Source organism: Balaenoptera acutorostrata, chromosome 16 (assembly GCF_949987535.1).
Source record: "Balaenoptera acutorostrata chromosome 16, mBalAcu1.1, whole genome shotgun sequence".
NCBI classification, from domain to species: Eukaryota; Metazoa; Chordata; class Mammalia; order Artiodactyla; family Balaenopteridae; genus Balaenoptera; species Balaenoptera acutorostrata.
Window position 1 is genome coordinate 77,197,646 of NC_080079.1, and position 23,974 is coordinate 77,221,619.

Below are 23,974 nucleotides of genomic sequence, written 5' to 3' on the forward strand. Positions count from 1 at the left end.
GATGCTGTTAGTTTTGATTTATGTGGAAAAGGGAAAAAAAAAAAGCATTGTTCTTATGTTTTTTTCCTCGTGGGGTTTTCAGAATTGCTTCCGAAAGCAAATAACATGGGACAGATTCTGCAAATCTCACTGCATGTTCACAGTATTTTCAGCGTAGGTGGTTCCTTCTATCTCCTTTTCCCATCTTCCTTCAAGGAGCCTGAAGCAGCAGACTCCACCCCTTAGCCCTCTGTTGGAGTCTGTATTTCCCTCTCGACCTCTCTCTACATTCATTTCTTTCCTGATCCTCAGCATCACGTGGTGAAAACACAAAACAACGCGACACCACTGAGCGTGAACAAGGTAATAACAGTACGTTGGATTTCCAAAGGCATTCTGTGGCCAGTGTCAGTAATACATGGCTGTAAGAAACCCAGCCGTCTCTCCCCACAAAGTTGCCCAAACATCCGGTTACAAAGTTGCCCAAACATCCGGTACAGAGACTTTTAAAATGCAGTACTCTCAAATCCAGCAAGAGATTTCTTTTTGCATATTAAATGTTAAAATCACATGCATAATTATAGAACACCTTAAAGTTACAAAAATATTTTAAAAACCAATCCTGACAGTTTACCTGCAACTGCTATAAAAATTTCTCTGAAATATATAAAAACACAAAGGCTCTTCATTAAGAAAAGAAGGAAGGAAGGAAGGCAGGGAGGAATGGATGGAGACACTCACTGAACTGAGAGGTCCTTCATGCACCGCATCGGACAGTCTTCTCAAAAGCCTGCTGTTGAACTCAGGAGCTTGTACCTTAAATGTTTATTTAGTACGTATACATACACGTGAGCCAACCTAGAACCTGGCTGGGGGTAGGCAGCAAACGATCTCGGGACACCTGAACCATCCGATGCAGTTCTCCAGCTCCGAAGGATGGCTCCTACTGTTTCATGAACCTCAGCTACCCTGCTTGGGCGTCGTGGCTAAAGGTGCCCTTGGCCACGTCGGCCTGTGGATGGCTCCGTCACTGAACCGAGCGGTCCCCAAGGAGGTGACTGCTTTTCAAGCACAGGCACGTGGAAGCCAGAGGCCAGGTTCCTAACTCCGCTCTTCGGATGCACCACTGGGAAGCCTCGCATGTCTCCTGGGAGGCGGTGAGCTCTTCTTCCCCGTACTCCTCGGGGTCGGCCCCCTGGAACTTCTCGGCACAGAGCTGACACACGTCCTCCGTGGGGACATCAGGCCTCAGGAGGAGGGTCTTTCCCGCGCGGCCACTGTTGACATCTTGGAATGCAGGCCGGAGGTAATTCTGAGCGTCGTCCACTGAGGGGATGGTCCGGTTGGTGAGACAGGCGCTTTTGAACGTGGTCGTACGGGAGCTGTAACTGAGGCCGGAGGAGGGAACGTATTTCCCGAGGAAGAGGGTGCAGGGCCGGAGCCATAGATGCTGTCACCCCGGGGGGAAGACGAGGGGGAGGAGGGACCAGGGGCCTCCAGGGACAGGCTCAGGTGGGGGAAGGATGGGGCGAGGGTCACGCCTTTGAGGTCAGTGAGTAGGTGGTGGGAGGACTCGAGGCCGCAGGGGCACCTGCGGAGGAGGTGATGGGGCAGGAGGTGACGCCTTTTTCTAGAAGTTGCTCTTGACGAGGGTGAGGCCTCGCTGCTCCCTGGGTGATGTCAGAGGAGAAGCTCAGGGTCCCTTGAATTCTCACGGCGGCTCTTTGAGGCAGGAAGGAAGGGTCAGCTCCGTTTTACAGAGGAGGACACGGCAGCCCCAAGCGGCCGAGGACCCGCCTGGTGTCGTGGCTCTGTGACCCAAGCTCTCTGGGTCACGCCCAGCAGATGAGAGCAGAGCTGGGGAGGGCATGGGGGGGGGGCGGAGGCTCGGAGGCTGTCGTGTGACCATTCAAGACAGAGAGGGCGGCCGGGGGCACACACCAGCAGTGTGTCTGGGTGGGGAGCTGGGCCTGGTTGGCTTTTGCTTTCCCTGTCCCCAGTGTCCTCTAGGGCTCCTGTATTATTTATTGTGGTAAAGAAAGAGTAGTAAGAATTTATATCCACCATAGTATTTAAAACAATACCCAGGAGGAGTCCTCTGGAAAAGCTGAATGTCCAGATTGTGCTTTTTCCGGAGGCTTATCGCCGTCATGTGGATACAAAGTGTGCGCACACACCACCAAGGGGCCGGGAACAGTAGGGCTGATTCCAGAGGGCTCTGGATGTTTCCAAATTGTGTTCTTCACAAAAGCACAGCAGATAATAATAAAACAATTAAAAAAATAGGGCTTTCGAGGAACCAGAATGCAGATTTTTGGTGACTCCCAATTGGTCCTGCCTTTGTCTCTCTCTCTGTGCCCCTGATTTCCCCCATCACTGTGAGAACGTGGTACAGAGCAGATGAGGTGGATTGCAAGGGCCTGGACCAGTGATCACGTCCTGTAAAAGAACCTGTCCTTGGCAACTAATTCACGTGCATCCCCCCCGCCCCAAACCTGTTTCTGCGTGAAAAGCTTTGAATGCGTGACTATATGTGAAGATGGATCTCTGAGCCTTAACAGAGCTGCCCACCGCCAGCCTCAGGTGGCACAACTCCAGGGGCGAGGGTCACGCTGGACCTTGCCCTGGGCCGGTGGGTGGCAGCTCTCACCACCCCTGTGCACATCTCTCATCTCCTTTAATGGCATCGCCCTGTGTCCATCCCCACGGCCCCCCGTCCCCCTGCCTCTGGCATGCCTCCCTGCTCAGCTCCCCAGGGCCGTTGTCTCTGCTGACTGCAGGCTCTTCCTCCCTTCCCTGCTCTGCCAGCCTGTCTTTCTCAAAGACAAAGATGGCCACGTCGGTCACTCCTTTGCTTATCAACCTCGAGTGTTCCCCGGCTGTCCTGCCCACCCCTCCGGTCTCTCTCCCACCCCCGTCTCCCCTGCAAGGCTGGTGCTCAGTCCTACAAACACTCTTCAGCCCAAACCAAGCATACTCTTTCCTGCATTTCTGACTTTGTACCGATCATACTCTCTCTTCCATGTGCTTTGTCCATCCCTCCAGTATCTTCCCAGCCACCCTGAGCAGGGTACCCGAGCCACCTCTTCTCCATCTTGTTACCTCAGCCCACCAGCCCAGGGCTCCAGTGGGAAGAACCCACAGTTCTTTCTCTCTAACTTTGAAAGAGACAATCCCTCAAGTTTAGATTGTTTCCACAAGAAGGGGGAGGATCTAGTATCTGCTGCAGCAGTGTGTTTAGGAAAGAAAGGGCAGCCCTCGTTTAGTTAGCTAACTGATGCTTTTTGGATTCAGAGTGCACCTCTTCATCTGGCTGACTCCTTCCCTCTCTTCCTCTTTGACATGTTTATTGAGCTCCTATGGTATACAGTGTGGGTAGAGGGGGTGAAGGAAAGAGCCGAAATCTCGACCCTCATGGAGCGCACTGCCCGGGTAGAAGCAGCAGGTGGTCAGACCGCTGTCCATATGCTTCATTATAAACCGGTGATAAGTCTGCGAAGTTCAAGTGCAGGGGAGCAGGAAGCAGACCTCAGGGAGACCTGATCGTGTGCGTCTGGTGAGGGCTGGGTGTGCAGGAGGTGTCAGGAAAAGCTTCTTGGAAGCACTGATGTTTGAGCTAAGATCTGAAGGCTGAGGAGGAATGGGGTAGGCCAAGTTCCTTTGGTAGAATGTGGGTTCTGAAAATTACGTGAGAGCCTTTGCCAGTGGATAGTAAATCATTCACTGCAAGACATAAAATCCCGTTCAGATTAGCTTGGGTAAGTGGGGGGTTTATTCCATCACCCTGACATCTGATGGCAGGAAAGCAAACTGCAGCTGCCCCATCTCTGTGCTGCCCCTGCCACCAGTCACTGCACCGGCTCCTGTCAGTGGCGTGATGTCTGGAGCTGGGACCAGGATCCAGGTTTCTGTGCCCCAGTCTGTGATGGCTTTGGAAGACCCCAACACTACCTTCTAGCTTCAAGCCCGCTTTTAGTTGCTGGTTTTCTGCTTTGGGACTTGCGGACATATTCAACTTAAATGGTCTGTTTTTGAGCCAAACCAGTCTGTTCCTTATTTGCCTCTTGAGTGATATTTACCTGAAGTAAACACGATATGGACAGTCCTAGAGAGAAACTTGAACTGATTTCGGTTTTGGTAAATCTGAGAAGCCTCTCTCTAGACGTTGCACAGGTCACGTAGGCGGCGTGTAGCTCTGAGAAACCACAAGTTAAAAACGGCCAGTGGCATAGCCTGTCCCCTTCCGCCCCAGGGAAAGTGCTGAGGCTGAGGCTGAGGCTTACTCCCTGCAGACTGTCCGCTAGTGAGTGTTCCCACGCGAAAGGGGGTGCTGCCCGGACTCGATGACTTTGGGGGTGGCGGTAAAACCCCCTTTCTTTTTCGGCTGCGCCGCTTGCAGGATCTTAGTTCCCCGACCAGGGACGGCAATGAAAGTGCAGAGCCCTAACCACTGGACCGCCAGGGAATTCCCTAAAATCCTTTTTAAGCATGATCTCACTTGATCTGCAGAAACAGCCAGCAAGGTGGGTATTATTTAGTCTGCTTTCGGATGGTGACGCTAAGGCTCACCCAGGGCGATCTTGCCCAGGTTCTCAGAGCGCAGGACGCTTCCCGCTCTCCCCGAAACCCGGCCCTGCCTCTGAGCCCGGCTCTGCTCTCTGCATCCTTGTGAGTAGCAGGTGCATCAGCCTGTGTACATACAGCTCCTCTGATCCTCACAGCCTCCCAGGGACAGGGGAAGCGGGGCCCAGGTAAAGGACCTTCCTGAGAGCACGGTTTGTAGTTGATTCGTCTTTTACATCCGGGAACCCTCCAAAAACCGAGCTCTTTTTTTTTTTTTTTTTTTTTTTTTTTGATTTTTTTAATTGAAATATAGTTGATGTACAATGTTGTGCCGATCTCAGCTGTACAGCAGAGTGACTCAGTTATACACATATAGACATTCTTTTTATATTCTTTCCCATTATGGTTTATCACAGGATATTGAATATAGTTCCCTGTGCTCTACAGTAGGACTTTGTTGTTTATCCATTCTAAATGTCATAGTTTGCATCTACCAACCCCAAACTCTGAGCTCTTAAGTGTTAACTTTGGCATGTTCTGCTTCTAGCATTTAACCAAAAAAAAAAAAAAATCAATCACAGTTTCCTTGTGGATTGATCCAGAATGTACAGGCAGCATGCGTGGAAGGGTGCCTTCAGTCTCTCTCTGGTCCTTCCCAGGTTACCCCTCTACCTGGCCTCGCTCTTCATCAGCCTCGTTTTCCTGCTGGTGAATTTAACCTGTGCAGTGCTGGTGAAGACGGGCACCTGGGAGAGGAAAGGGATCGTCTCCGTGCGTGTGGCCATCAACGACTCGCTCTTCGTGCTGTGTGCCGTCTCCCTGTCCATCTGTCTCTACAAAATCTCCAAGATGTCCTTAGCCAACATTTACTTGGAGTCTAAGGTAAGGTGGACATGTGGTCGAGATCCCACCGCTAAACTGGTTCTCAGAAGAGTTCCCTGGTTTGCAAACGGAACTCACCCAGTGCCTCTCACACCTGACCTCCTGCAAATGATGAGCCTGGTTGTGGTGGCCAGAAGAGGGGGCCGTGTAGTTCCTTGAATTTTGTAGGTGAGGAGAGTTGGCTCTGGGTGGCTCGCGGTGTACGGGGGTGTGCAGAGTTACTGGCAGAGAGCCAAGACTCTGGTTTATGGATACAGCGGTTCAAGTGACATTTTAAAGGACCAGTGGCATTGATTGTGCACCTAATATTAATAGAAATACACACCTAGCGTTCCCTGCGTTCCCGGCACTTTTATAAGCACGCTGCATGTGGAAACGACTGTAACCCTCACAACTCTATGGGAGTAGGTATCACTCACTTGATAGATAGGGAAACTGAGGCGAAAAGAGGTCGGAGGCTCGCCCCGGGTTACACAGCCAGGAGACGTAGAGCCAAGACTCGGTCTCCGCAGCCTGGCTCCGGGGTCTGGGGTCTGTCCTCTCCACCACCCCGTCTTAGTGCAGGGAGACTCAGATCCAGGCTCACCCCTGCCTTGGCTGTGCCCATGAGAGCGTCCCCCTTAAGAGTGGGAACTGCTCCCGGGGTTCAGGACATCAGGCCTCTCATGGTGACAGTTCAGAGATAGAGCCAGACAGGCTGTGTGTTGGGCTGCAGCCCACAGACCTGCAATCCCTGTGCATAACCAGCTTCAAGACCAAAGAAAGAGCCCGGAGTCAGCAACAGAGATGTCAGTGGTTTAATAGATGGGGGAGCTTACACGTGTGAAGCAAGGTCCTGGAGAAACACCCCACCGTGTGCAGTGGATGGCAGGCGGGACTTGGTGGCAGTCTTTGCTCGCTCCCGGGGCGGGGGAAGGGGAGATTACCAGTTAAGGGGGGGGATTGACATCCGGTGGGCTCCTTAGTTACCAGGGAAACCAGCAGAGGGGCCCGCCCTTCACCGCCCCCTTGATAAGAACAGTCACCAGCTCGGCCCTGGGGCAAGTATGTAGGCAGGTCGGTCCTGTGAGTAGGTGTAGGTGAAGCGGGCCCTGGTCAGGCAGGGGATGGACAGAGGACAAGAGAACAGCCACTCTGAGTGGCCTGACCGTACACTGGGAGAGGGCAGCTCCTGCCCGTCCTCTTGTTTAGCTGCTGTGCCCCCCACCCTAGGGTTCCTCTCTTCTCCTTTTCTTCCCCCAGAGTTACAAAGAGGGGCAGGTCCACTGCCTGGAACAGGGGTTCTGAGGTGCCCCTCACCAGCCTGGTCCCCGACCCTCCCTCCCTGAGAAGCCTGGTGGCGTGTGGAGGTCAGGAGGGACGCCCTGGGCTCTGGCTGGCCGCGCGACCCCAGGCCCACCAGCCTGTCGCCCCACGGAGCCTGGGCTTTCTCATGTGTAAAGCAGTTGAGTGATTTCACAGCTCCTCTGCTTCGGAAATTCAGTCATGCTGTGCCCCGGCATCCCCTCTGCCTTCCTTGCCTCGCGGCCCATGTGGCTGTAACATCTTTGGTCTGAAGACTTGAGCAGCCGTGCCTTCCACAATCCTGTGTCTTCAGGAGTGATCAGTAGATTAAAGTCTGCGCCTCCAACTTCAAAAATACAAAGCCTTCATCAGGGCGTCCTGTGATGTGACTGAACTCTTGCAGAATCCCAGAAGTTACCGTGGCAGCGTCGTTTTTTGATTATGTCAGCAAATTTTAGACGTAACTTTGCCTTGACTTTATTATTCATAGTGTCTCCTGTATAAGGGCTAGCGAAGGCTTTTTAAAGACAGGATTGTGATTTTTATAGGAGGGGTCACATTTTAGATTGTCAAAGTACCGTTTAGATGACCCCTATGGCAAACAAGCTAATAAACTACCACTGGCAGAATAAAATACTAGCTTAGATTTAGTTAATGACTTTCAAACACAAAACTCAAAAATCGATGTCAGGTTTTTAGTTAACCGTTTCTAGCCAGGGGTCATTTAACTGACTTGGGAAATTGATAGCTTCGTGAATAGGGGCACAGATGACCCATTTGCACAGAATTGCAAGCCCTGAGTCCCATGGGGACTCCAGCACTCCCGCCTAGAAGATGCTGGGTCTTGAGGAAGTGCTCACCACCCAGACCCACTGCCCACAGCAGCGCTGTCTGCCAGCCGCCATCCCTCTGAGGTGGTTTTGTTGTCCTCAAGCCAGGGGCCGGGCGCTGGGCTCATAAGCTGACAGGGTCCTTGGAGCTGAGCAGCGGCGTTTAGAGATTTAACCAAATAAGCCATCTGACCTTCTTGTTCTTCCAAACCTAGGCCTTAGGCAAATGGCTCATATTTTCAGGCATCTCCAGATCAAGTCCCAGGTTTGGAAGCACCTCTATGAAGATAATTTGAAGTTTGGGATGGGTGTGGCGTGAGGTGAGGTTTGCAGTTGGGTTTAAGGTCTGAGGGTGGAGGAGAAGCTCGGAGGAGACGGCAGTGCCTCTGAGCTCGAAGCTTTAGCAGGTGCGAACACAGCCCGTGTTCTGGGAGGGGGCTGGGGTCCTGGGTCCGGAACGGGTGCCCCCCTCACAGCTCCTGCTCTTTCAGGGCTCCTCCGTGTGTCAGGTGACTGCCATCGGTGTGACCGTCATCCTGCTCTACGCCTCCCGAGCCTGCTACAACCTGTTCATCCTGTCGTTTTCTCAGAGCAAGAATGTCCATTCCTTTGATTACGACTGGTACAATGTGTCAGACCAGGTGAGTGGGCGCCGACGAGGGCCACCTGATCGGCGGCTCTTTGCAGCATCCCACGTGGCAGAGAGGTGTAAGCTCCTTGATTCTGCTGCCAAATAGCTGGGTGACCTTGAGAGTCACTTACCTGGGTGGTGTCTGCACCCTCACCTGTAAAATGGGATCATAGTTCCTGCCTTGTCCCAGCTCACATGTCTTCTGAGAAAACTAGGAAACACACACACACACACACACACACACACTTCTCCTTTCTACTTTCTGGGGCTTTTGTCAAGCAGTACTTAAATTTTTTAAGTGCTTTCATATAAATGTAATATGATGTTATTAAAGGGTGAAATTTGCAAAGGTAAAGACAAATTGTATCCAGGTTTCAGAAAATACATAAAATTATGAAGTTTTTTTTAATGGAGCGTGTAAACTAACAGCATTTGAGGAAATCTAGACAAAAGTGACCAAGAATATTAAGGTGTTAGTAAGAGCCCATTTTATATCTCAATATGAAACTCTTTCTTTTTTATAATGTATTCTAGAAATTCATAAATTATAAAACAAATGAACAAAGGTAGTGAAATATAATCTGGCATCCATGTTCACAAAAGCTCAAAATAAAAAAGAATGAGAATTAGTGTTCTCTCATTTGAGAAATATCGATTCTTTGTCTCCAGCCCTGGGCAAAGTGCTGGGGACACAAAAAAGAACAGACCTAAGCCTCCCAGTAGGAGTTTGTGTCTGCTGAGGAAAAGAGCCACACAGATAAGCCATTACGATAAAGAAATAGAAACGTCTATAGTAGGAGTCTATTGGATTGAATGGCAAACGCTCCTGAGATTTTCCTGGAAAAACACTGAATACCCAACTCTAGACAAATCCACTTCTAAAATCCCAGCAGTGCTCAAACCTTGCAGTGAATTGCACTGAATTAAGACTGGAGGAAAGAATAAAATGACCATGATAAGTTAAAACTGTGAGGACAGGATGAAATCCAGAAGAGGCACATGCAAGATGTTATAATTAGAAAGGATAAAAACCACCCCAATAACCACCGGCGCCCGTCACCCAAACGAACAGCACAAATATAGGATGGGGGGAAGGTGGGCAAAGCACTGCTGAAGCTGTGTCCTGTTGTGAGAAATCAAATACATAAAGATCTAAACGTTCAACAATGATAAATTAGAAACTTATTCATAACACATAGAGGATTTTTATTGTGGTAAAATATACAAAACAGTCGACCGTTTTTTTTTGTTTTTTATTTATTTATTTATTTATTTTTGGCTGTGTTGGGTCTTCGTTTCTGTGCGAGGGCTTTGTCTAGTTGTGGCAAGTGGGGGCCACTCTTCATCGCGGTGCGCGTGCCTCTCACTATCGCGGCCTCTCCTGTTGCGGAGCACAGGCTCCAGACGCGCAGGCTCAGTAATTGTGGCTCACGGGCCCAGTTGCTCCGCGGCATGTGGGGTCTTCCCAGACCAGGGCTCGAACCCGTGTCCCCTGCATTGGCAGGCAGATTCTCAACCACTGCGCCACCAGGGAAGCCCCAGTCGACCGTTTTAATCATTTGTAAGTGTCCAGTTCAGAGGCATTCAGTACATCGACACTGTTGTGCAGCCATCACCACCATCCATCTCCAGAACTTCATCTTCCCAAACTGAGACTCTGTCCCCATTAAACAACAGAGATCTGGTTTTAAAACAAAATAATTATTTCAACGTTTCTTTCAATTAAGAGCTTATAATTATAATGAACTTAAAATATCACAATTAAAAAAATTCTGTTGTTTTGGGTATATCTATTTATTTATACATATCTAGGTCTATGTGTTGCAACCAAAATAATCTAGGAGCAAGCAAAACAGACGGCCCCAAGTTGCGGGTTATTTATGTAGAACGGAAGAAGCACACACAACACACTTTTGAGACATGTAAGTAGAATTTGAGATGCAGAGTGTGAGAGTAATCTTTCCGAAGCAGAGCATGATTGGTTTCGGTTACTGTACTTTACACACGACGTAGTAGAGAAGGCAAAAGGATTCCGTTCAGGGGATCGGCCCTTTATGGTTTGATGTTGGCGCAGTCTTCCTTTGAAATGACGGCCTTTCTGATCGACTTGCCCAGAAACAACCTCACACACCTTCCGTCTGCCCTACAGAGAGGAGAGCTCTGCTACACCACATCCGCTCAGCCGTCTCACTGGTCCGGCAGGTAAACATCCTGGACTCAGAGAATTTTTTTCTAGGCAATCTAGCCTGCAGTAAAGCTTTAAAGGGTAAATCATAGGATGTGGTTAATGTGAAGAGAAGTTTAAAAGCTGATACATTTATCCCAAGGAAGAGCCCAAGGGTAACACATATTCCACTGCTCTCGAGAATCGGGAGAAGGCAACACAACATTCTCATTACTCAGTTGTTGAAGAAAAGGAAATCAGCTTAGAGACTTAATTTGGATGTAAGGAAGATTCTTGGAGGGTGAAGGAATAAAACATCAGAGGTTGGCAGTGTCTATCTTTGAATATTTTGAAGAAGATAATTATCTATCCTGTCTGGTTTAAATAACTCCCCACCTGAGGCCTGGACCATTAGTAGTATCTGATTTCAACATGCACATTTTTTGGGGAAAGAATTACACTGTATTAGATTTAGTCTCTGTCATGTTAGAAAGAATCGAATCAAACTTATTTCCTCTGCCCTCAACCTAGTGACTCTCTTATTTTCTTCTCTTTTCAACAGGCAGATTTGAAGAATCAGCTGGGAGATGCCGGATACATGGTATTCGGAGTGGTCCTCTTTGTGTGGGAACTCCTACCTACCACCTTAGTAGTCTACTTCTTTCGAGTTAGAAATTCTGCGAAGGACCTTGTAAGTAAACCACTTTGTATTTGCAGAAAACATCTCCTAATTCTAATCACAAAGCGTACAGTTGGAATTTTTTCTTAGATTTTTCAACAGAGAGCCTCTTCCATCCTATTCTGATATGAAAAGTTCCTTGTCTATTTAATTGAGACTTTCTTTTCCCTTAAGTATCTTTTGAGGGCAATTTGTTTTTCAGTTTAGCTTTATTTTACCAAAAAAAAAAAAAAAAATTTAAGTTGCATCTTGAGGCCTGGAGACAGTGATGAACTTTGTTTTCTAATGAAACAGCCAACTCACTAGTATTTGAGCCTTGACTTGCTGTGAACCAAAGATAGAAGCTTTATTTTAGCAAAGGGAAATAGAGAATGGTCATTCAGCTCTTCACCCCTGTGTTGTGCTGGATGGTGATTAGGGGGGTGGAGTGATAGGGAGACACAACCTTATTGTGAAGAATGCTAAAGTCACTCCCCCAGTTTGGTCACGTTTCTGCTCAACCAGCTTCATATAAATGTCTTTATGGGGGCGGGACAGAAAATGCCAAACCCAGTAGAGTGAAGAGGCTCCTGGAAGCTTTGCTCCCTGAATTATTCCATCCATAGGAAGTAGTGGTAGGATTTTGAATCACTCATCTGTGAAGCCCACAGAAAAGTATAGTGAATGGTTTTTGGCCAATGTAAGCAGTGTGGGTGGCAGGGAAAGCACAGATACAGTAACCAACCTGTTTTGTGTTTTATCTTGTATTTTGTTTTGTTTTGTTTTGTTTTCTTATTCATCTCTGGATAGTCACTAGTGAGCCAGGAATAGGAAAAAACACCCAGAAAGTAATACTGGAGCAGGGTGGGTAGTGGAGAAGCACAGCCTGACCACTGGGCCCTTGAAGACAGAGTGTGTGGGCACTGTTTTCTAGATCTGAGAGTCAGTTTCCTCACCTTTTATTGTTTTTAGCTTCAGGACAGCAGTTCTGTGCTCTGTCTGACCTTTACTGGCATTGGGAACACCTGGAGGCTTCTGTAAAGTCAGACCCAAATGCTTCCCCATCAGTGGCAGAGAAACATGGGGAAGGTGGGCAGGGGACTCCAGGCTAGAGTCTAGTGCCTTGTTTTCTTTCCTTCTCTGAAGACAGACAGTTGAAGCTTTCTGGAAAGAGCCTCTTAACAAGTATCCCTGAGCTCACTGTGCTTCTCCTCGGCTCCATGGGCCTTCTCACCACTTCCTAGTGTGACAGAGGCTTAGGAACTACACTCCCTAAACCCAAGGCAGCCTGAAGGAGAGAGTGCACATCTGAGTCCTAAGGGGTGAAAGACCATTGTTCAAAGTACTGTTTTTTTTTCTCTTGATATTTAATGTTCTTTCCATCACATCTCTGTTGATTAAAATGAAAGACAGAAAAAAAAAAAGAGTATAAAGAATCATCCTGGTTGAGTTTCAAAGTACTATTTTATTACGTGAATACAGAATAATAGGGATGGTCTCATTTGTACTCTTAGGTCTCATTGTCCAGGGAAACATGTCAGCCTTAACACACTCTCTGTGTATGTATACAGAGTTACTTGGCTATTGTGTTTGAATATATTTACTGTTTAGGGTATTATCTAGAGCAGTGGTTCCCAAACTTTTTGGCATCAGGACACTTTACACTGATACATTATTATTTGTTGTTTTGTTTGTTTTTATTGAGGTATAATTGATATAACATTCTATTCGTTTCAGGTTTACAGTGTAACAATTTGATATTTATATATATTGCAAAATGATCACCACAATACGTCCAACTAATGTGTCGCCACATATAGCTTATCAGTTTTTTTTCTTGCAGTAGGAACTTTCAAGATCCAGTCTTATAACTAATTTCAAATATGCAATACAGTATTAACTATAGTCACCATGTTGTACATGAATCCCCATGACTTATTCATTTTATAACTGGAAGTTTGTATCTTTTGACTTTCTTCACCCATTTCACCCACCTCCCACCTCAGGCAACCACCAGTCTGTTCTCTATATTTGTGAGCTTGGGGTTTGTTTGTTTTTAGATTCCACATATAAGTGAGATCATATGGTATTTACCTTTTTCTTTTTGTCTTTTTCTAGTTGACTTATTTCACAGCATAATGCCCTCAAGGTCCAACCATATTTTTGCAAATGGCGAGATTTCATTCTTTTTTCTTTCTTTTAAATTTGATTGAAGTATAGTTGATTTACAATGTTGTGTTAATTTCTGCTGTACAGCAGTGACTCAGTTATACATGTATGTATTCTTTTTCATATTCTTTTCCATTATGGTTTATCAGGAGATTTCATTCTTTTTATGGCTGAATATTTCTAGTGTGTGTGTATCACATTTTCTTTATCCATTCATGCATTGGTGGACACTTGGGTTGTTCCCACATCTTGGCTATTGTAAATAATGCTGCAGTGAACGTGGGGGTATATATATCTTTTTGAATTAGTGTTTTCGTTTTCTTCAGATAAATATGCAGAAGAGAAATTGCTGGATCGTGGTAGTTCTGTTTTTAATTTTTTGAGGAACCTCCATAGTGGCTGCACCAATTTACATTCCCACCAGCAGTGCACATGGATTCAAGGATTCCCTTTCCTCCGCATCCTTGCCAACACTTCTTTCTTTTTTTTTTTTTGATTATAGCCATTCTGACAGGTATGCAGTGATACTGATTGTGGTTTTGATTTTTATTTCCCTGATCATTAATGATATTGAGCATCTTTTCATGTAACCAGTGGGCCATCTTCTTTGGAAAAATGTTCAGATCCTCTGCCCATTTTAAAATCAGATTGTGGTGGGGTTTTTTGTTTTTGTTTGTTTTTTGTTTTGCTATTGAGTTGTATGAGTTCTTTATATATTTTGTATATCAACCCCTTATCAGATCTAGGATTTGCCAATATTTTCTCCCATTCAGTAGGTTGCCTTTTCATTTTGTTGATGGTTTCCTCTGGTGTGCCGAAGCTTTTTAGTTTGATGTAGTCCCACTTGTTTATTTTTGCTTTTGTTTCCTTTGCTTTTGGAGTCAGATCCAAAAATTGTCAAGACTGATGTCAAGGAGGTTATTGCCTATGTTTTTTCTAGGAGTTTTATGGTTTCAAGTCTTTCATCCCTTTTTTTAAAAAAATTAATTTATTTATTTTTGGCTGTGTTGGGTCTTCATTGCTGCGCGTGGGCTTTCTCTAGTTGCGCTGAGCGGGGGCTCTCTTCGTTGCAGTGTACAGGCTTCTCATTGCAGTGGCTTCTCTTGTTGTGGAGCACGGGCTCTAGGCGCACGGGCTCAGTAGTTGTGGCTCGCAGGCTCTAGAGCGCAGGCTCAGTAGTTGCGGCGCACGGGCTTAGTTGCTCCACGGCATGTGGGATCTTCCCAGACCAGGGCTCAAACCCATGTCCCCTGCATTGGCAGGAGGATTCTTAACCACTGTGCCACCAGGGAAGTCCCTTTCATCCCCCTTGAGTTAATTTTGGTGCATGGTGTAAGATAGTGGTCCAGTTTTCCCAGCACCATTTATTTAAGAGACTGTCCTTTCCTCATTGTATGTTCTTGGCTGCTTTGTTGTAAATTAATTGACCATATATTCTTAGGTTTCTTTCTGGGCTCTCTATACTGTTCTGTTGATCTGTTTCTATGCCAATATCTTACTGTTTTGATATACCTTCATAATGTAGTTTGAAATCAGGGGACATGATGCTGCCGGCTTTGTTCTTTTTGCTCAAGGTTGCTTTGGCTATTTGGGGTTACACTGATAAATTATTGAGGACTCCAGAAAGTTTGTTTGGAGGTGTGTATGTGTATGAGAAAAATTTTAAATGCTCATTTATTAATTCATTGTAAATAATAAACCCATAGCATGTTACCATAAAATTTTTTTATGAAAAAGAACTATATTTTCCAAAACAAATTAGTGAGAAGAGTAGCATTGTTTTAAAATTCTGTGACTCTTTTTAATGTCTGGGTTAATAGAAGACAGCTGGATTCTCATATCTGCTTCTGCATTCAGTCTGTAGTGATATGTTGTTTTGGTTGAAGTATATGAAGAAGATCCAGCTTCACAGAGATACATAGTTGCAAAAATGAGTATTTTAATAGCTTTTTTATTAGCATAATTGTGAATATTCTTTAATATACACTCAAACTCAACAAGTTGTGATTTCTTAAAAGTTAGCTGCAATATGGAATCTAAAACCATATCACTGAACTTTTCAGGTTGTGTTATTAACATCCATTGGTTTACCTTGCACTTTGAATGGATCTTTTACCCATGCATGGTTTTGTATTTAATACCATGCATTGGTCATTTGGAAGATTCTGGTTTACTGAGTTATACAGATCTTCCAAAAGTTAAGTTTTTATAATACAATATCAAAAAATATATCTCTCATTCATTAATATTACCACTGATCATCAGAAAAATCTTTAAATATTGGGAAGCTGCCAAGCTCATGGTGGGGAATACAAGTTTTCCAAAGCTTTAATTTTTGCTTCAATGCTCAAATTTGATCAGTGACAAAGTGACAACAAATACTGTCATATGTTTTCCTTGAATTGACAGCTCAGTTCATTCACTTTTGAGACAATGTCTGCCAGATGCCCACCTCTGAAAAACCATGGTTGTCATGAGTTTTCAAGTTGCATGAAAAAAGTAGCTACAGCTCAGAGTTGTACAGGTTCTTTTCCTCATAATAAAATTGGTCAGTTTTTCCTGCTTCGTTAAGACCTTCTTAAGTGAACCTTTTTCTAACTGTGATTGTGTAGTGGGGGAAGAACCTGGTAGCTACTAGTGCAGTTGGTGCCACTGCTTTGAAATCTGCTAAAGCACCAGCACTTTTACTGCTTTTGCGCCATTGGTGCCAATGTGAACACAATGGAAAAGGCAAATCGAATCTTAATATGCTAATTATGTAAATAGGTATGACCTGTCAATCCTTGAAAGCATCTGGGGGGGGGCCTCCAGCAGTCCGTGGACCACACTGATAACTGCTCATCTTCAGTAGCATGTTAGTGAATTAAAATGATTCTTTATGCCCTAAAGGACATTATCTCCTAATTCATCCTGAGGGAGTGAATTCATGATACAAAATCATACATAGAAAACCCTTTCCCATTTTTATATCATGCTCAGGAAGTTAAGTCTCATTAGCAGGTAATCTGAGTGTCAGATCTGGCTTGGTGAAGCACCAGTGTTCATAAAATACCTTTGGGCAAGACAACCAGGGTTAATGCCATTATTACACACAGAACTTGCTAAAAATAGCTAACAGTTATATAGCATTTATAGATGCTAGGCACTGTTCTAAGCACTTTAAATATATTAAATTCTTTAATCCTCACAATAGCTCTGTAAGGTAAAATCTAGTATTATACTCATTTTGAGATGAGGAAACTCAGGCTCAAGATCCCCACGGCTAGTAGGAGGCAGAGCCTGGATTCAAACCAAGGCAGCCTGGCTCCTAAGTCCATGATTTTATTTTATTTATTTTTCTTTTGTTTCTTTTTGTGACTTGTTTATTTCACTTAGCATACGAAGTCCATGATTTTAATTCTGTGCTGCACTGTGGCTTTACTTGGCATAATAACGTTTGGAGAAGAAATTAAATTCCTAATGACTCAATAATAATCCTATTACTATCTGTAACTTCTGTAATTGCTTGGAGAAAAAGGTCAAATATTCTTTTGGGGGGAGATTTATAATTTAACTCATACTCATTGACTTTAAAAGGGCACATACTGTCGGTGGGGCATTTTAAAAAAACGTTAACTACCATTTGTATCCAAAATACAGTTGGTATAAACAAGCCTCCACACTTGTCGTCACTAGAGCTGGTGTAACAGGATACTCGAGGTGTGGCTCTTTGCCATCCACGTCAGAATCCCGAGGGGTGCTTGGTGTAAGTACTGATGCTTGGGCCGTGTTCTGGACCCAGTTCAGAATCTCTGGGATAGGTTCTGGGAATCCACAGTTTAAATAATTTAATAAGTACCCAAGTGATTTGAATGCACTGCAAAGTTTGAGAATCTCTCTCCATTTCATATATATATATATATATTTTTTAATAGCTTTATTGAGATATAATTCCCATACCAAACAATTCACCCATTTCACTTGTATAATTCAGTGGGTTTTGGTATATTCAGGTATGTGCAATCATCACCACAGTTTTTAGAACATTTTTATCACCTCAGAAAGAAACTCCATACTCTTATCTATCACTCCCCATCCCCCTGCCCCCAAGCGACTACTAATCTACTTTCTGTGAATATAGATTTCCCTGTTCTGGACTTTGATATGAATGGGATCATACAGTATGCCATTTTCTGTCACCGGCTTCTTCTACTCAGCATAATGTTTTCAAGGTTCATCCGAATTGTAGCATGTATTAGTACTTCGTTCCTTTTTATGGCCAGTTAACATTTCTTCGTACGGGTGTGCTACATCTTGTTTATCCATCCACTGATGGATATGCGGGGTGTTTCCGTCTTCTGGCTACTTATGAATAATGCTGCTATGAACACTCATGTACAAGTTTCTGTACGTATGTCTTCATGTCTCTTGGGTATACATCTAGGAGTGCAGTTGCTGGGTCATTTGGTCACTCTAGGTTTAACTTTTTGAGAAACTGCCAGACCGCTTCCCACGGAGAGTGCACCGCTTCGCATTCCCAGCAGCCATCCTCCCCAGCACTTGCTGTTATCTAACTTTCTGAGTCAAGATGCCCTGATATTTGTTGTGGTCATCCATGTACAATGCTTGGTGTCAGTCTATCTATCTCTTGTAAAAATAAAATACAGTGTGTGTGTGTGAAAAAAAAAAAAAAAAAAAGATGCCCTGATAGAGATCTCATTGTGGCTTCTTTTTTTTTCATTGTGGCTTTTGATTTGTATTTCTGTGATGACTAATGATGTCAAGCATTTTTTATGTACTTACTGGCCATTTGTATATCTTCCTTGGAAAAATGTCTATTCAGATCTTTTGCCCACTTTTAAAAAATTTTTAAATTATTTTTCATTGGCTGCACTGCGTGGCTGGCGGGATCTTAGCTCCCCAACCAGGGATAGAACCTGGGTGCTTTGCTTAGCAGTGAGCGCAGAGTCCTAACCACTGGACCACCAGGGAATTCCCTGCCCACATTTAAATTGAGTTGTCTATTTACTATTGAGTTGTAGGAGTCCTTTATATATTTTAGATAGAAGTCCCTTGTAAAGATATATGATTTGCAAATATTTTCTCATTCTGTGGCTGTCTTTTCACTTGATGGTATCTTTTGACCGAAAAACGTTTTTAATTTTGAAGTCCAGTTTATCTGTTTTTTTGGTTTGTCGCTCATGTTTTTGGTGTCATATCTAAGAATCCTTTGCTAAATTGTAGGTCATGAAGATTTGCCCCTATATTTTCTTCTAAGAGTTTTATAATTTTTACTTTTTCGTTTAGGTCTGTGATCCATTTTGAGTTACTTTTTGTATATGTGTGAGGTAAGGGTCCAACTTCATTCTTTGTATAGACATTCTTGAACTGCTATAAATAGTAAATTTGAAGGTGTCCCACCTTATATAAGTTCTGCTTTGCTTCCTATGTTTGGCTAGATGAGTCTTAGAAAAGCAGAAATTCACATATTCACCCATCCTATGATAACCTTTTTTCATACTCTATTGGTTAAGTTTTAAATAGACCACTAGGGACTTCCGTGGTGGTCCAGTGGTTAAGACTCCGTGCTTCCACTGAAGGGAGTGCGGGTTCAGGTCCTGATCGGGGAACTAAGATCCCACATGCTGCACCGTGTGGCAAAAAAAAAAAAAAGACCACTAATGATATGTACAAAGATGTCAAACAAACGTGGGATTTTATGCCAGGTTGAATCCACAAAGGCGGAATCCGCATATACATAGGACTGACTGTACTATATCATTTTATATAAGGGACTTGAGCATCCTCGGATTTTGGTATCTGTGGGGGGGGGGGGTCCTAGAACCAATCCCCTGTGGACAACTGTAATTTTTTTTGAGAGGTGAACTCAGCTTGGGGACAGAAACAGGAGAAGCAGATTATAGAAACTGGATAAGAAACTCTTTCAAAATTTCATCATTTCATTATTTTAATTTGTTGTGAATGCCCACATCATTATACAGGTTTATATCTAATTTGGGACTGTCTAGTTTGGCTGATTTGGGTATTGTCTGGTTTTTCTATAAGAGATTAAAACGGTGATAATCCACTGCTGCAAGCAGAACTCTGAAAGAAGATTTTGTCCATACTGATAAGAGAAAAAGTTAATACCGCTTAAATTAAAAAGTAACTGAAATGAACACTCCAGCTGAACAAGTGCCTCCATCCAGGTGAACAGAGCATCTTTAGTCTCCTGCGAGAAAGAGATGTTATTTCTCTTTGCCTTGTGCAAGGCACAGTGTCTGAAAATACACTGAACCATTACACTGTCTTTCTAGACCAACCCTGGAATGGTCCCCAGCCATGGATTTGGTCCCAGATCTTATTTCTTTGACAACCCTCGAAGATATGACAGTGACGATGACCTTGCCTGGAACATTGCCCCTCAGGGACTTCAGGGAAGGTAAGACCCTAGTTCATGCTGGAGGGGCGTGGTTAGGAGGCTGAGGGCCAAGCCAATGAAATGGATTCAGACTACACGGAAATGCCTACATAAAACCCCAGAGCCGGAGGTAGGGTGAGGCCAACAGAAAAAGGAGGGGATGCATCTGAGTAGTAAGACTAACTGCAGCCAGAGTCGAGACCCACCTCCTGAGATCGTGCGCTTCGTGACCTCTGCCAAGGCCATGGTCGTGGTCTGCAAACAGGAGGTGGGGTAGCTATTGGATTCCCTTCCCACTCCTCAGCCCAGGGACGCTTCAGCCACACTCCACTGCTCAGCGATCAGCCTGTCCCCTCTTTCAGCCTGTGAATCTGGGACTTCAAGGCCAGCAGGGGCGAGGGGAGCAGAAAGGGCTGACCTAGTGCTTGCCAAGCTCCTCTCTTCACTCTGCTGTCCTCCCAGCACCCCGGGGACTGTTCCTGTGAAAGGGCAGCTTCAGGCTGAGTGGTTTTTAGAAGTGAAAGCTTCTCTTACGTAATCCTTTGTGAATTTAAAGACCTACCGTTAAGGTATTAAGGTAAATTCTTTTTCCCCCTGGGGCAAAATGATAAAGATATGCTTGCTTTTCTGCTCTTTATTACTACAGTAAAATCCTTAGAAAACCTTAAAAGAGGTCTGAAAGGAGTCCTTGTTATAGGGACAGGAAAAGCTGGGAGAATACCTTGCTTTCTCCGTGGATCAGGGAGCAGAGAAATCCTGGTCAGATGGTAGAATAAAAGATCGTGCTGGGGAGAACAGAGAGCAGAGCAGCCCACCCCGCCAGCAGGTGTAAAGAACACAGATCATTGGGAAAGGAGTCAGTGAACTCCAGGACTCTGAGGTCAAAAGGTGTCCCACCTCTCTTCCCTAAAACTGTTCTCTTATCCAGTCCCCCATGGCATTGCCTGTTCGCTGGGTTTGTCCCTCTGTAACCTGCTCGAGCAGCCCTAACCTCTCACGTGCCGGAAGAGACACAGCTGAGGGCGCCCTCACCACCTCTGTGGAAGAAGAAAAGATCCCCTTTCCATTACACAGAGGAAAATGATGATGATAGAACAACAATAATGTACATTATGGAGAGCTAACTGTATAGTGAGATTCTGTTATAAACATTTTACAGGTATTAACTCACAGAAGCCCAACAAGGTAGTTACCAATATTACTCCCATTCTAACAGATAATAAAATTGAGGCACAGAAAAAAAATTTTTTAAATCGAGGCACAGAAGTTATTTGTCCAAAGACACACAGGTAGTGAGTTATACTCTCCATTAGGATTCAGATACAATTTGTTGCTAAAGCGTTTTGTTATACATAGTGATTGGCTGCAGTATTACTACACTTCTGGGCTCTATAGAGTTCAGGTGACTTTTGTAGGTGGTCTTCTAGCCACTGCATATAGCACTTGTTAGTGGGAAAACGGGCTTCAAGAAGCTACTTTGAACAGCTTTGGGATTGTCTAGTTTATACAAAACCCCAGTTCTGTCTACCTAAAATTGGCATGTCATCAACAGTCAGCATAATGTTTCACGTCACTGAAATCTCTCTTTTTCTTTTCAAGTTTTGCTCCAGACTGCTATGATTGGGGACAACAAACTAACAGCTTCCTGGCTCAAGTAGGAACTTTACAACCAGACTCAATTTTGGATCCTGACAAACCAAGCCATGGGTAGCATCAGTTAACAAGTTATATGGACGATGCCTCAGTTGAAAATCTTCAGAAAGACTAATTTAATGACAGCTGAATTTTTAGGGCACGTTTCCTTAAGAAATAGGACTCGATTTTTCTTTGTTACAGGTTTCTGATGGCTCCATAGGACTAAGCAATAATTTAGATTGATAAAAACCTTATTTTAGTACTAAAAAGTGAGCCTGGCTGCCTGTTTCAGTGAGTATAATTTAAACTTCAAAAAAATTCTGTACTTTTATAAAGATGTATTTTATATAACTTAATAATGCTAAAATATACTAGGATTTTTTGAGAATGTTACTGCAATATATGTTGTAGTTTGCACAGACTTTTATGCATAATTCACTTTAAAAGTATACAGTACATGGTCTGATGGTTTTTTTTTTGTTTTTTTGTTTTTTGTTTTAAAGGCTTTTGGACTAAAGCATTCCTCAAATCCTTACCTCTTCAGATCGGTCAGATTCTGGTAGACTCTAAGTACAGTTGACAGCTAGAAAGCCGATTGCAGCGCCAGTGTTGAAAGTTACACTGTAGCAGAATGTCAGCAGACTACACAGTAGGTAAATCGGCTCCTTAGAGTTGTGGAGGCATAGATGGTTGGTTCCTCAGAGAATCTCCTAAATTTTGCCAAAATTTAGTACTCCTTTCAACAGGGCACTAATGTATACCTTCAGTGATAAGTTGATGTTAATAAAAACATTGACAGAATTGACTTACACTATTAAACTTCCTCTGCTGTATTCAGAGATTTTTGCACAGTTTGTTAGCCCAGTGAATCTAATACCCATCGCCTCAGGACTTCAGCAAGACTGCACCTTTCCCAGCTCACTGAACATTCATTACTGAACAACGAAGAGGTTCTCAAAAGGGGTTTAATAACAGGTAACCCTGAGTCCTTGAGCCAAAAGACTATGTGGAATCCTAACAGTTTTCTTATAGTTTCCAACCATATTTAAAATAATACTTTTTATTTAAGTAGCTCCGAAAGCAGCCCACTGGAAGCTGCATGTTTAAAATGGTAGTAGCACTGCAGTATCCTATAGCGTGAGTCCTGCCTCTCAGCCATGTAAAAGGGCATTCCAGACAGTTGCTTATAAGTTGTCTTTCATTTAAGTGCAACACGTCATGAAATACTAGTTCCCCAACCATAAATGTCATTCTAAAATCTCCAAGTCTATATATATATGTGGCCTGCAGTTATAAAACTGCCTATAATAGGAGACTGTACGTGGCTCTGTCAGGGAGGCTAGGGTACTAGAGAAAGTATTGTTACCAGAGAGAAAGTATCTTTCTGCTCTGCCTAGGAAATCTTACATCTCGGGACAGAGGGAGGGGCAGGTGAAAAGGAACTTATATTAGTAAGTTCTGCCCACGTAATGAAACCCATTTCTGATGTCTTCCTTCCCAGTTTGGCCTTCAGGAATAACTTGTCTCCGGGCACTGATTTCACAGCCATCAAGTCTGCTTCTCTTATCTTGATGGTATTTAAAAATCAGGATCTCAAGTTTTCAGTGGGTCATGATTGGGTTCTTCATGTGTACCAACACCTTCACCCTGCATAATCACACACAACAACATTCTTGCTTTTCAGTATATGGAAGAATTTGGGTCACGTATTTAAAACAGTTACTGCCAGGGAAAATTCTACACTGAAGCAAAATTTGCACTGATTATTCAGGTTACCTTAAAATATTATAAGTTGTTATTCTAAATGGCTTTAAGAACACCCTACTTGTCATACTATCTTTGTTAGTGATACTTAGAAGAATTTAAAGGCGGACTCAGCAAATGCTTAAAAATCCTTTAAATCATGCTTTCAGGAAGTACTGCAGTTCTTCAATATTAGGTCAAAACATCATGCAATCATTATACTCATCCTATGACATACACATATCTTATTATTCTTTTATTATTGGCAAGAAAATTGAAATACTCAGCATTAACTGATAAAAACCGTAATCTATTTTTATGATTAAGCTGCTAGTATTATTTGAACTATTATTTTTTATCAGAAAGGATAAAAATGTTCTAAGTGCCTATTTTTCTCTTCTTCCCTTTTTGAAAAGTAATGCCTTTAAGTACAAGTAATGTAAACACATCTAGAATATGAAAAACTATGATTGTAACAAACTCTCTCTCATAGTAAATGATCACGTATACTCTGAAATGTTGCGTGTATGGTGTGGAAAGGAAAATTAAAATTTCCTTTAACTTCCTAATTCACTTGTGTTGCCAAGTACACTAACAAAGCTACTCCTAGGTGAAATACTAAAGGCCAAGAGAAGGCAAGGGATGGTGATTACTGGTTCTAATATACCCAACTGTCCTCTTGTTTTAAGGCAACATGATGAAATTAAAACTCCCATAATTCGAATGTTAAAGTATGGGGAAGTATGGCAATATCACTGAAAATTTTGTACCATCATTTAGCGAAGTCTGTTTCAACACTAAAAGGCTGCATGTGAATGTTCCTGTGCATCCACTGGAAATATGCATAACAGAGTTAATTATGGAGTTAATTGTCTAAAGAATTCCAACTGATTTGTGTACAGGCAGACCTTGGAGATAACTGCAGTTTGGTTCCAGATCACTTCAATAAAGCAAAACATTGCAATAAAGTGAATCACAGGAATTTTTTTGGTTTCCCAGTGCATATAAAAGTTATGTTTCCACTACACTGTAGTCT

The 23,974-nt window shown here is 43.8% G+C and overlaps 1 protein-coding gene across 1 annotated transcript in view; it reads left to right on the forward strand.

Annotated features, from left to right (window-relative positions):
• The window catches only part of GPR137B (G protein-coupled receptor 137B), a 46,085-nt gene extending 24,057 nt beyond the window's left edge, over nt 1-22,028 (forward strand). Inside the window, exons 3-7 of the mRNA XM_007170775.2 lie at nt 5,202-5,424; nt 8,030-8,179; nt 10,896-11,024; nt 19,457-19,581; nt 21,160-22,028. Coding sequence (XP_007170837.1) covers nt 5,202-5,424; nt 8,030-8,179; nt 10,896-11,024; nt 19,457-19,581; nt 21,160-21,271 — 739 coding nt within the window. The 3' untranslated portion in view covers nt 21,272-22,028. The remainder of the gene's footprint in view (nt 1-5,201; nt 5,425-8,029; nt 8,180-10,895; nt 11,025-19,456; nt 19,582-21,159) is intronic.
• Nucleotides 22,029-23,974: the final 1,946 nt, after the last annotated feature.